Source organism: Oncorhynchus masou, chromosome 22 (genome assembly GCF_036934945.1).
Source record: "Oncorhynchus masou masou isolate Uvic2021 chromosome 22, UVic_Omas_1.1, whole genome shotgun sequence".
Lineage (NCBI taxonomy): Eukaryota > Metazoa > Chordata > Actinopteri > Salmoniformes > Salmonidae > Oncorhynchus > Oncorhynchus masou.
The window spans coordinates 37,660,439-37,674,655 of record NC_088233.1 but is presented as its reverse complement, the minus strand read 5'-3'; the positions used below and the strand labels follow the sequence as shown (position 1 = coordinate 37,674,655).

Here is a 14,217-nt window from a genome sequence, read left to right as displayed (position 1 = left end):
AGCTTCTTCACCTGTGGGATCGTCTTAGACCAGCCACCCGGACATCTGATGAAACAAAGGAGTATTTATGTCTGTAATAAAACCCTTTTGTGGGGAAAACCCATTCTGATTGGCTGGGCCTGGCACCCCCTCCCAGGCCCACCCATGGCTGCACCCTTGCCCATTCATATGAAATCCATAGATTAGGGCTTAATTCATTTTTTTATATGAACTTTAACTTAGTAAAATCGTTGAAATGGTTGCATTTATATTTTTGTTCAGTATAGTTAACTCTGCAGGGACATTCAACATCTCTATTAATTGAACAGTATAGGGTCCCGAGGACCATGTTCACATTTCTCAACCACTACTTGTTTGGTTCTCGGTTGGACTTTCAACTCCAAAATATATATATATATATATATATATTTTTTTTAAATCTTAAATATGCTATACCGACAACTTGAGCCACTGATGTTATTCCAAGAACAAGCTTAGAAAACAAAGTAAGATGTTTCAAGGGCTGGTCTCTCTAGGCTTTTCTTCCTCCTTCACTCCTCACCTTCCTCCAGTCCTTGAAGAAGTTGTTTCGGAACACATCTTTTGTGGTGTATTCATGGTCAAGCATCTGAGCAAAGAACAGGGCCACCTCCTCTGCAGCAAGGCCCAGCTTCACAACTTGACCTGGTGAACAAGCACATCACACACACAGTTCCATAAGATCCAGAATCTTAGCTGGGCTACATTTTCAGTAAGCAGCTTGCAGGTCCTAGGAGGGAAAAATATATAATGTTGTAGAATAGTTTAGGACTCAGGTTTACTTTTTCCCCCCTTGTATTACTGTCTGAAACTAACAGGTGCAAATGCTTGGTAAATCTTGCCCTTGTCATGTTCTCTAAATAGGGGAGCGAAGTGGCACCACTATATGAGTAGCTCAAGTGACTAGAGGAGCTGTGACCTCAGTCAGGCTTTTGGAGCTTAGTCAGAAACAAAATGCACCATATCAACTAGTGATGGGGATTATATTATTGTTGCGCTAGTTGGCTGTACCTGCACCAAAACTCCAGTAATTGTCCTTCATAGCTTGTTCTCCATCATTTTAAATATGGAGCCAAATTGTTTTCAAATTTCCATGACTGATCAAAGCTCGTTTTCTCATGGCTCTTTTGTCCCTCTGCAGCAGACAAATGGTGAGCAACATGTTTGGACCATGGAATCACTAATCACAGTATTGAATTGCATACATATCGTATCAGACCCTTAAGTATTGTGATAATATCGTATAGTGAGGTCCCTGGCAATTCCCCGCCATAATGAGGTCCCCTAGGAGCCGGCTCAGCAGGCCAAGCAATGCCCAGAGAGAGAGAGGCCTGCAGTGAGTGGCTGTGGATTTATATTCCATACCACTCCAATGGGTGAATTAGTTGTGGAGGCCTGGCCCCAGAGAGGGACTTCACTACACACAGGGATTAATTTATCAAACCTACTCTTTTGACATAGGAGCTGTCAGGGATGCACTATGGGGGGATTTTTTTTTATTTTAAACTACGGTTCTCAATCAAAATGTTTGATCCAGACAGCCAGACATCCCTGGGCTGTATGCCCTAAATAAAGGAGGCTGATCTTTGGGGGCAGCTGTTGATCCATGCAAATCAATAGAGTTGAGGAACAATCTTCTGGGGTGAATGATGAAAGGAAGGATCCTCCCCAGAGTGTCGTAGATAGAGGAGAAAGTGTTAACAACATTCAACTTTCAATCTGACCCAGACAGAATGCTTGGATAGTCTGAAAGTGAGTTACAAGCCTTCCTAGCGAAACTCTCTCATGCCAGGGAATCTACTTAGATATTTAGAGTGAAGAGCCTCGCTTTGAGAAGTGTTAAGTGTTTACTTCTAAATGGTCGATGATCTGACAAGGTGAGTATAAACCTTCAGACCAGCAGGGCTGTACTGACCATTGTAGTAGAAGTTAACGTTGTCTGGGAGATGCTGGTACTCCGGTGGGAAAAAGGGACCCCTGTGCTCCAGAAACTTCCATTTTACACCATCCTCATACTTGTCCTCTTCCCACCTGAGGGACAAGAGTGCGTTTCAGAATGAGCCTCTCTTTCATAAAAAGGTTCATACAACCACCTCCCACACATCGGGCATATAGAAAAACAAACAAGCCCCACCATCTCCAGCGCTGCTGCTCTTCTTCTTCTCTTTTTTTGATCTTCAACGCTTTTGCTGCCTCAACCTCTCCCTTTGACTTCTTCTTTGTAGTGACTGGATGCTCCGCCTCCTCTTTCTTTGGCTTCTGGGAGATCAAGACAGCAGCACAGAAACAAGACAATTTACACAGTAGGTGATTTACACAGTGAGCCCATTGTAAAATGTCCCAAAACAAAGCTTGTTTGTTATTTCAGCTGTACCCATCTGAGTCAAATTCGCAAAGCACTAACATTACACAATAAAATATTTACTGAACAAAAATATAAATGAAACAATGTCAAAGATTTTACTAAGTTAGTTCATATGAAGGAAATCAGTGAAATTAAATAAATGAATTAGGCCCTAATCTATGGACTGGCATAGGCCAGCCACTGGAGAGCCAGACCCAGGCCCAGCCAATCAAAATTAGTTTTTCCCTACAAAAGGGCTTTATTATGGACAGAAATTCTCCTCAGCTTCATCAGCTGTCCGGGTGGCTGGTCTCAGACGCTGCCGCAGGTGAAGAAACCAGAGGTCCAGAGCTGGCGTGTTTACATGTGGTCTGCGGGATGTGAGGCCGGTTCGACATAATGCTAAATTATTTAAAACAACGTTGAGGGCAGCTTATGGTAGAGAAATTAAAATGTATTTATCTGACAACAGCTCTGGTGGACATTCCTGCAATCAGCATGACTATTGCACACTTCCTCAACTTGAGACACCTGTGACATTGTGTTGTGTGACAAAAGTACACATTGTAGAGTGGCCTTTTATTGTCGGCAGCACACGGTGCATGTGTGTAATGATCATGTTTAATCAGCTTTTTGATAATCTACCTACCTGACGGGTGTGGCATATCTTGGCAAAAGGAGAATGCTCACAAATAAGGATGTAAACAAATTTGAGAGATTTTTGTGCACATGGAAAATTTCTGGGATCTTTTATTTCAGCTCATGAAACATGGGACCAACAATTTACATGTTGCGTTTATTTTTGTTCAGATATAGTTTCCACTTCTCAGTTCATGTGAAAAGTGGGGGGAAATGATGCTACTACATAAACAGCTAAAAACTAGAACATTTGACTGCGGGGAGGATGCCTACCTTCTCTTTCTTTATCCCCTCTGTGTTATTCTCTGTCCTCGGGTCTGCCCCGTCCTTCTCTTTCAATTTCCTATTTAAGGGCAGCAAATAACATCTGTGTACAGCAACAATGTGCAACACTATTTGCTCACCTCCAACAGGTAGTGGTGTGGTGGAACTGATGTTCGCATGTTACTAACACTCAGTCATAGGGTAACTGAATGACAGGGAGTGAGGGCATATAAATAAGGGAGACCTGCTCACGTTGGGGTTGCACTGGAACACGAGGGACCTTCCATGGGTTCATCCTCTGGTCTTTTCCTCTTTTTCCCCCTCTTTTCTGGCACAAAGTCTCCATCTTCAGGCTCCTCTTTTACAGCCAAATAAAACCTGAGGAAAGCACAAAGAGACACTGAACAATGACCAGTCACTTTCATTCCCATATCAAGTGGTTGGAAAGCATGACCACATCCTGCTGCGGTCCCCTTTTACTTCCCAGTAAGACGTAGCTATTCAGAGAGTAATACCTCAATCCAAAAGTACACCATTTAGTGACCACATGTAATTACAAAATTACAGTGATTAAACATTATAGAAAAGGGCCTGATGATATTATTATTACAAGACGGCAAGCTTGTATTTCCCTGCAGTATGCCTTGGAAGTGGGAAGGAAATTGACCAAATTAATAAATCAACATTACAACCACCACTGCAACTTAATTACAGTACTGCTTCATTTCAAATGGTTGGATGGAAGGAAAAGAAAGAAAACAGCAGTAGATGCTAATTCCCATTACAGGCAGAACGGAACAGGATCATGAACAGGGATGCCAAGTTTTGAAAATTGCTTGGAGTGAGATTTCCTATGGGGAATGTCATTGTCTCCACCCCTAGCCAGGGGGTCCTTAACTGGGGGACACTGAATTAAAATTGATTTTTGTTTGTTAGAAAATGCTCATATTAGCTGTGGATAACCACAGGATTGACTGCAGTTTCTTTGTCCATAAGAAACCAATGTGAATGTAATTTGGGTGAACTATCCCTTCAAAATCTCCTGACGAGAGGTCCCTCTCCAAGAGGGTTGGTGGCCCACACCTGATCTACAGTGGGGCAAAAAAGTATTTAGTCAGCCACCAATTGTGCAAGTTCTCCCACAAAAAGATGAGAGGCCTGTAATTTTCATCATAGGTAGACTTCAACTATGACAGACCAAATGAGAGAAAGAAATCCAGAAAACACATTAGGATTTTTAGTGAATTTATTTGCAAATTATGGTGGAAAATAACTATTTGGTCAATAACAAAAGTTTCTCAATACTTTGTTGGCAATGACAGAGGTCAAACGTTTTCTGTAAGTCTTCACAAGGTTTTCACACATTGTTGCTGATATTTTGGCCCATTCCTCCATGTAGATCTCCTCTAGAGCAGTGATGTTTTGGGGCTGTTGCTGGGCAACACAGACTTTCAACTCCCTCCAAAGATTTTCTATGGGGTTGAGATCTGGAGACTGGCTCGGCCACTCCAGGACCTTGAAATGCTTCTTACGAAGCCACTCCTTCATTGCCCGGGCGGTGTGTTTGGGATCATGGTCATGCTGAAAGACCCAGCCACATTTCATCTTCAATGCCCTTGCTGATGGAAGGAGGTTTTCACTCAAAATCTCACGATACATGGCCCCATTCATTCTTTCCTTTACACAGATCAGTCATCCTGGTCCCTTTGCAGAAAAACAGCCCCAAAGCATGATGTTTCCACCCCCATGCTTCACAGTAGGTACGGTGTTCTTTGGATGCAACTCAGCATTCTTTGTCATCCAAACACGACAAGTTCTATTTTGGTTTCATCTGACCATATGACATTCTCCCAATCTTCTTCTGGATCATCCAACTGCTCTCTAGCAAACTTCAGACGGGCCTGGACATGTACTGGCTTAAGCAGGGGGACTGGCACTGCAGGATTTGAGTCCCTGGCGGCGTAGTGTGTTACTGATGGTGGGCTTTGTTACTTTGGTCCCAGCTCTCTGCAGGTCATTCACTAGGTTCCCCCATGTGGTTCTGGAATTTTTGCTCACCATTCTTGTGATCATTTTGACCCCACGGGTGAGATCTTGCTTGGAGCCTCAGATTGAGGGATATTATCAGTGGTCTTGTATGTCTTCCATTTCCTAATAATTGCTCCCACAGATGATTTCTTCAAACCAAGCTGCTTACCTATTGCAGATTCAGTCTTCCCAGCCTGGTGCAGGTCTGCAATTTTGTTTCTGGTGTCCTTTGACAGCTCTTTGGTTTTGGCCATAGTAGAGTTTGGAGTGTGACTGTTTGAGGTTGTGGACAGGTGTCTTTTATACTGATAACAAGTTCAAACATGTGCCATTAATACAAGTAACGAGTGGAGGACAGAGGAGCCTCTTAAAGAAGAAGTTACAGGTCTGTGAGAGCCAGAAATCTTATTGACCAAATACTTATTTTCCACCATAATTTGCAAATAAATTCATTAAAAATCCTACAATGTGATTTTCAGGATTTTTTTTCTCATTTTGTCTGTCATAGTTAAAGTGTACCTATAATGGAAATTACAGGCTCTCATCTTTTTAAGTGGGAGAACTTGCACAATTGGTGGCTGACTAAATACTTTTTTGCCCCACTGTATTTTCCCCCCAAAAATTTAATTTCTACAAAATTAACCTACCATCAAGAAAAATCAAATGAATATTAAATTTACAGGTGGTTGAGGCCGATGTGCAAAATTTTACTCTACATTTACTCTGCAAAATATCTTGCCTACCATTTCGGTAGGAATAAATGACAAACGCAAGATATTTGAGGCAAGGGCCATTTCAATATAGCCTATTCTCATTTTATGACAGCCACACCACACTGTTTTCAAAACTGTCCATAAATGCTTACAAAAATGCACAGCCCTCATTGAAAATAAATATAATTTTAAAAAGAGTTTGAGGACAAGATGGCAAATCAGATATCGAATAGACCAATTACACCAGAAGAATTCTTAAGAAATATTAAGAAGTTACTTATTTTATTATTTAAGGGGAATAACAAGTGTTCTTGCTGAGATAAGCACACTAATTAGTCTATATTTTAGCCCATTGTAGGGGAAGGGAATTGTTCTAGTGACTTCCATCAGCTATTGTGTAAGACCAAACAAATTACAGAAGATCTTCTGAAGACGACATAGCCTAAATCTGTTGCTACACCAAACCCAACTGATCTTTGATGTATTGTCCCGGCAGGTAGCCTAGTGGTCAGAGTGTTGGGCCAGTAACCAAAAGGTTGCAGTGGGATCAAATCCCCAAGCTGACAAGGTAAAAATCTGTTGTTCTGCCCCTGAGCAAGGCAGTTAACCCACTGTTCCCCAGGCGCTGAAGACAGATGTCAATTATGGCAGCCCCACGCATCTCTTTGATTCAGAGGGATTGGGTTAAATGAGGAAAACACATTTCAGTTGAATGCATTCAGTTGTACAACTGACTACTAGAATCAGTTACATTTGGGTTCACAATTTGTAAGGGCAAAATAGTGTTCATAATATAGTTACACAAATCAGGTCACCCTAACAACATTTATTCTAAATGCTGCCTTTTCGTTGTTATAGCCTTATCAACCTAGTCCTAAATTGCCAATGATCAAACAAGGGGAATCATGTGGGCTATAGATCTGGGGCTAATCTAAATTGTGGAATAAATCCCTAGTAGTAGGCTATATTATCACACATAAAGCAAGTTGCAACAATTATAGACAAAAATAGCACTACAAGTTGCCGTGCTGCTCTTTTGACAATTGAGGTTATAAACTTTGATAAGCGGAGAGCGAACATGCCTGTCCAGTCAGCCGTGACTGCACGCCACTCTAAATCGTGAGGGGCGTCTTTACAAATGCGCATCCAATCGCCTTGGTCCCGGACCCTTACTAAACCAATCACAAGCTTCAATCTGCCGCGGTTCACAGTGCAGTGGCAGGAAAATGATGGATCTACCAGGTGAAGCTGGTGCAGATACAACACTCATGATGTAGAATTGCAGGTGCATATGCTCCGATTTGAAGAAAAAAAAGTTACACACTGAATTCACAGTGGAGTAATTCAAAATATTAAATAGGGAACTTTTTTTCAATGCGTGAGAAAGAGGTGTGGTGTGTGAACAGGGAGAAATGCGTGACTCGCGCCCAATGCATGAGAGTTGGCAGCGCAGATAATGCATTTAATGGGATAGTTTGAGAATTTGTCAGAGGTCCTTTATATACTTCCCAATAGTCAGATATATTGATACCATTTTTATGTATCTGTGTCCAGTATGAAGGAATAGAGAGGTAGTTTTGCAAGCCAATGCTAACTAGCGTTAGCGCAACGACTGGAAGTCTACAGGAACATCCAGTCATTAAACTTCCTTCAAACTGCATGCAGATACCTAAAAATGGTATTTACGAGTTTGTGAATCTGGGGAAGTAAATTGCCAAAATCCCAACCTATCCGTTTAAGGACCTCCAACCCTTCACTTCACCCCCTTTTCTTGTCACCGGCAACAGTACAGATGGGTAATGATTGGATATTCTCTCAGTTTCTTCCAACGTTCTGTCTGAACGTCACCGCACTCATCTGAACAACTCATTCCTGTATGGCAAATCAACATATTCTTTCCATTTCCTAAGCAAGAGAGGTAGACTTCAATAGGATTAGGAAAATGTTGAAATGCCAATAGGTTCGTCTGTGAGGGAGAAACAGCCTGAGTAAGTCTAAGAGAGAGTCCATAAACAGAGAATTAACTGTATATGTCATTCACTTTGTAAGTGTGACTATAAGGAAGCAAAACCGATACTGTTATCTGTAGCGGATTGTCCCTTCCAGACCTAGCCTAAACTCCCACCATCCATCCCCTCAGAACACAGCGGGTTTTAATGCATTGCTTTTCTGACGAGTCACAGGCACTTTTCTTCAATACAGCAGGAAATACATTTTGATAGACAGCAAACACTCCCTGAAAAAAAAAGGGGGAATGGATCCTGTCCAGGCTCTTGGAAATCCAAATCACAATAATTAATTTTGATCACCTCCTTACCATTTGAAACGTTAGTGGATTAAAACTACATTTCCAATGGCAGCAGAAATGTGACATTTTGAGCGATATCAAGCCACACAACTTCAACAGAGCTGTAGTTGAGCAAAGCCATGACAATTAGCTGGCTCTCTCATTACCAATACTGTTAACAGGATGCAGTCTCAGAGGAAAATGCCCACCTCACATCATCATCAAAGCTCTCCACGCTCTCCGTTTTGAAAGCCTTGACCTAATATAGAAGGAAAACAGAAAAACAAGTCAGAGCTCAGCACAAAAGATAAAATACTCAAGCTCTTCACTCAACTCAGTTTGTGGTCTGCATGTACAGTACCAGTCAAAAATGTGGACACACCTACTCATACAAGGTTGTTTTCTTTATTTTTACTATTTTCTACATTGTAGAATAATAGTGAAGACATCAAAAATGAAATAACACATATGGAATCATGTAGTAACCAAAAAGAAGTGTTAAATCAAAATATATTTTATATTTGAGATTCTTCAAAGTAGCCACCCTTTGCCTTTGACAGCTTTGCACACTAAGCATATTCTCAACCAGCATCATGAGATATTCACCTGGAATGCATTTCAATTGAAGGGTGTGCCTTGATAAAGGCTAATTTGTGTAATTTCTTTCCTTCTTAATGCATTTGAGCCAATCGGTGGTGTTGAGACATGGTAGGGGTGGCATACAGAAGATAGCCCTATTTGGTAAAAGACCAAGTCCATATTATGGCAAGAAGGCCAGTCCATTATTACTTTAAGACATGAAGGTCAGCCAATCTGGAAAATGTCAAGAACATTGAAAGTTTCTTCAAGTGCAGTTGCAAAAACCAAGCGCCATGATGAAACTGGCTCTCAAGAGCACCGCCACAGGAAAGGAAGACCCAGAGTTACCTCTGCTGCAGAGGATAAATTCATTAGATTTAACTGCACCCCAGATTGCAGCCCAAATAAATGATTCAGAGTTCAAGTAACAGACACATCTCAACATGAACTGTTCAAAAGAGACTGTGTGGATCAGGCCTTCGTGGTCGAATTTCTGCAAAGAAACCAAGAAACACGAGCAACGGACAGACCGGTGGAAATCTGTCCTTTGGTCTGATAAGTCAAAATCAGAAATGTTTGGTTCCAACCGCCGTGTCTTTGTGAGACACAGAGTAGGTGAGCAGATGATCTCCGCATGTGTGGTTTCCACCGTGAAACATGAAGGTGGTGGTGTGCTTTGCTGGTGACACTGTCAGTGATTTATTTAGAATTCAAGCCATACTTAAATCGGCATGGCTACCACAGCATTCTACAGTGATACGCCATCCCATCTGGTTTGAGCTCAGTGAGATTATCATTTGTTTTTCCACAGGTCAAAGACCCAAAACACACCTCCAGGCTGTGTAAGGGCTATTTGACCAAGGAGAGTGATTGAGTGCTGCATCAGATGACCCGACCTCAACCCAATTGAGATGGTTTGGGATGAGTTGGACCGCAGAATGAAGGCAAAGCAGCCAACAAGTGCACAGCATATGTAGGAATTCCTTCAAGACGGTTAGAAAAGCATTTCTCATGAAGCTGGTTGAGATAATGCCAACAGTGTGCAAAGCGGTCATCAAGGCAAAGGGTGGCTACTTTGAAGAAGTAGAATGTTGAAGAACTTTTTTTTGTTTAACACTTTTTTGGTTACTACATGATTCCATGTGTTATTTCATGGTTTTGATAACTTCAGTATTATTCTACAATGTAGAAAATAGTAAAAATAAGAACAAACCTTTGAATGAATAGGTGTGGACAACAATTGGGGAGGACAGGCTCGTGGTAATGACTGGAGCGGAATCAGTGGAATGGTAGCAAATACACCAAATTCACTCGGTTTCCGGCCATTATTATGAGCCTTTTCCCCTCAGCAGCCTCCACTGATTATATATTTTTTGTAAATACTCATATTGGACAAAAACAGACACCGCAAAGAGGTACTTAAAGTGGTGATTTGACCTAATACAGAATTCATCTATATAATGGACAAAATAATTTACTAAGTAAATTGACACGTATCAAGAAACAATGGACCTGTGAATAACGTAGCAATTCAATCAAAAATAAATCGTAATATGTACAGTGCATTTGGAAAGTATTCCTTGACTTTTTCCACATTACAGTCTTATTCTAAAATTGATTAAATTGTTTTTGTTCCGTCATCAAGCTACACACAGTACCCCATAATGACAAAGCAAAAACAGGTTTAGACATTTTTGCAAACAAATAAAATAAAAAGTATTCAGACCCTTTACTCAGTACTTTGTTAAGCACCTCTGGCATCGATTACAGCCTAGAGTCTTCTTGGGTATGACGCTACAAGCTTGGCACACCTTTATTTGGTGAGTTTTTCACATTCTTTTCTGCAGTTCCTCAAGCTCTGTCAGGTTGGATGGGGAGCATTGCTGCACAGCCATCTTCAGGTCATTCCAGAGATTTGCGATTGGATTCAGGTCTGGCGGGGCCACTCAAGGACATTGAGACTTGTCCCAAAGTCACTCCTGCGTTGTCTTGGCTGTGTGCTTAGGGTCATTGTCCCGTTGGAAGGTGAACCATCGCCCCAGTCTGGGGTCCTGAGCAGGTTATCACGGCTCTCTCTACTTTGCTCCATTCATCTTTCCCTTGATCCTGACTAGTCTACCAGTCCCCACAGCTGTAAAACATCCCCAAAGTATGATGCTGCCAACACCATGCTTCACCATAGGGATGGTGCCAGGTTTCATCCAGATGTGAGACTTGGCATTCAGGCCAAAGAGTTCAATCTTGGTTTCATCAGACCAGAGAATCTTGTTTTTCATGGTCTGAGAGTCCTTAAGGTGCCTTTTTGCAAACTCCAAGAGGGCTGTCATGTGCCTTTTACTAAGGAGTGGCTTCTGGCTGGCCACTACCATAAAGGCATGACTGGTGGAGTGCTGCAGAGATGGTTGTCCTTCTGGAAGGTTCTCCCATCTCCACAGAGGAACTCTGGAGCTCTGTCAGAGTGACCATCGGTTTCTTGGTCACCTCCTTTACCAAGCCGCTTCTCCCCTGATTGCTCAGTTTGGCAGGGTGGCAAGCTCTAGGAAAAGTCTTGGTGATTCCAAACTTCTTCCATTTAAGAATGATGGAGACCACTGTGTTCTTGGGGACATTCAATGATGTGAATGAAACTTTTTGGTACCCTTCCCCAGATCGGTGCCTCAACACAATCCTGTCTCAGAGCTCTACAGACAATTCCTTTGACCTCATGGCTTGGTTTTAACTGACATGCACTGTCAACTGTGGGACCTAATATAGAGAGGTGTGTGCCATTCCAAATCATATCCAATCAATTTGAATTTACCACAGGTGGACTTCAATCAACTTGTAGAAAGATCAAGGATGACCAATGGAAACAGAATGCACCTGAGCTCAAATTCGAGTCATAGCAAAGGGTCTGAATACTAAAAAGGTATGTTTAAATATATTTTTTAATAAATATGCTAAAAACAATTAAACCTGTTTTTTGTTTCGTCTGTATGGGTTATTGTGTGTAGATTGATGAGAACGTATATTTAATTCATTTTAGAATAAGGCTGTAACCTAACAAAACGTGGAAAAAGTCAAGGGGTCTGAATACTTTCCGAAGGCACTGTATGAGAAAACCCCTATGTTGAGATTCAGTATGAGGATAATGGACCTTGGGCACCAGTCCAGTACAGTATCAGGAAATCCATTTAGCTGGTTTGGAGAGCTTTTGGAATCAACTATCATGGGGTTCACACAGGGACACGCTGGCAGCACAGGCTGGGAAGATGTAACCTGCAGTCAAATTTCTCAGGAAAAACTATCCAGTGGTACAAATGTAAGTCCCATAAGCTGTAGCGGTGGTGATTTAGGCCTACTTGCTGTTGCTACTACTACAGCTGCTCCTGTTGATAGCGCCACTACCATAACTATTAGGCTACTACGAACACACAATATGTAGTGTATGATTTAAGAAAAAGGTACTTACCTTTTTCTGAACTTTTACTTTTTCCACCCGCTGAGACTTTGCTGTGGCTTTAGTTCTTTCCTTATTGGGCTTTGTACTGTCAGATCATCAGAACAGAAAGACAGGGAGAAAAATAGAGATTGTCATATTTCTCTCCCCGAGTTGGTACCTCCAGCTTAACTCTAGTCTGCCATGAAATATCATCAGGGACTGTCACAGAAGGCTGCTGCCAGTCATGCTTACAGGTGTCTATTCTTCTCTTTCATCCCATTAATTACACATGCCAGTGACAGATGACTCTGGATTCATTTGTTTGCTCATATAATGCATCCAATATCAAGGAGAATTAATGTATTAATATAAAGATGGAGTACCCTACTCTGGGTAATGAAAGCAGGCATCCACACACATTGTAGCACGTTGCTAGATTTACAATTGCTGGCTTGTTTGGGGACTTAATTTCTCTCCATTTTTTTGCAACATTCTGTGTGTCTACACCACAGAGCTGTGATGTGTATAATATTGGGAAGATGTTGACTGTTGTTTCAGTTAACTGTAATTCAGAAGTATAGAAGAAAGTTAGGATGCAGTGCGTGGAAAGGTAGTGTCTAACTACCTACATGCAAAGACCATCTTTACAAAATGAGATATAAAAATAAATAAAAGTGAATGCTGCAGTGAACATATGTTTCAGATTAGGCCTAGCTAGTGCAATATGTACTACTTGGGTCTTAGAGATAGTGAGGAAGACAATTTCATGGATGCCTATACTGATTAGTTACTGATATTGATATTGTACATAATATAGGATATTGTATGTCACTGTCTGGACTCACCTTTTCCTAGGTGCGTCTCCACCCGAGCCTCCTTCCTTATCACTCAGCCTCTGTCTTGGTGTCTTCGCTTTGGCCTTCCCTCCTTTGGCTTGGGCAACATTCTTCTCTCCGCCCATCTCCTACAGAGCACTGTAATACAGACCGTTCATTAGCTAGCAGAATGATTTGCTTGGTGCAGAATGGTTTGTTAACTCAGATGGCAGCGCTAACCTGACAAGCATGGAAGTGCAGTAAAAATGACAAACGTTACATACGTGCATTTTCAAAAATTCACGTAATTAGCTCTGAACAGCAAAAGATAGTGTGATACTATGGGTTGCTAGCGTGAGCAAAATATCCCGGTCACATGGGTTAGCATACGTACTACTATATTATACTAAACCATATTTGATTAGCTGGAAAATCTAATTGTCAGTTCCACAAGCTTACCACTTCGTATGTGTGCTAAATTTGGCCTTGACTGATTACTTTTGCTACGAATGGCGAATTAACTGTCTTAGTGTATGGCTGAAATCTCCAAACCGCTCTGTCTGTAGAAAGTAGCGCGAGATTTTTAAAGTTCAACGCTATTGAGTCTGATTGGCTGAATAAATTAATTAGCAAGCGATCAACGCCCTCTGTCTGCGAATACGCTTTACTGCTAATATGTGTTTTTTTTATATGGGGAATATAATGAGGAATGAAGGTACATAATAAAGTAAACAAGGACACTCATAGCACAGCAATAAATATGTAAAATCAATAATATGGTATAATTTTATCTATTTTAAATATGCACTTCTATTTGCTTTCTGACATGCCCTATTCTAATAATCGTATGCATTATTCCTGAGTCCAAGCTTCCTCTCCTTTGAAGTAGGTTAAAACTGATCTGAGGACTGGATTGGCGTAAGCAAGCATTTGACACAAAACAACCACATATCACAGTTAAAGCAAGTAAACACTTTCCTCAATAATGCAGCTATCACCATATCAGCAAACAAAGTTGCTCTTGAAGCTCAGTGATTATTTTAATGGAGGAATTAAATATTTATTTAATAAAGTAGTATTTTGGGGTCCTAGTTTTTGGTTGGCTGAGT

At 41.3% G+C, this 14,217-nt stretch overlaps 1 protein-coding gene across 1 annotated transcript in view; it reads right to left on the bottom strand.

The window, feature by feature from the left end:
- zgc:173742 (DNA topoisomerase I, mitochondrial) overlaps positions 1–14,217 on the bottom strand; it is a 33,278-nt gene that overhangs the window by 18,195 nt on the left and 866 nt on the right. Inside the window, exons 2-9 of the mRNA XM_064930074.1 lie at positions 13,139–13,267; positions 12,324–12,399; positions 8,503–8,552; positions 3,518–3,643; positions 3,275–3,344; positions 2,153–2,277; positions 1,934–2,049; positions 542–663 (exon numbers count right to left, since the gene is read on the bottom strand). Coding sequence (XP_064786146.1) covers positions 542–663; positions 1,934–2,049; positions 2,153–2,277; positions 3,275–3,344; positions 3,518–3,643; positions 8,503–8,552; positions 12,324–12,399; positions 13,139–13,254 — 801 coding nt within the window. The 5' untranslated portion in view covers positions 13,255–13,267. The remainder of the gene's footprint in view (positions 1–541; positions 664–1,933; positions 2,050–2,152; positions 2,278–3,274; positions 3,345–3,517; positions 3,644–8,502; positions 8,553–12,323; positions 12,400–13,138; positions 13,268–14,217) is intronic.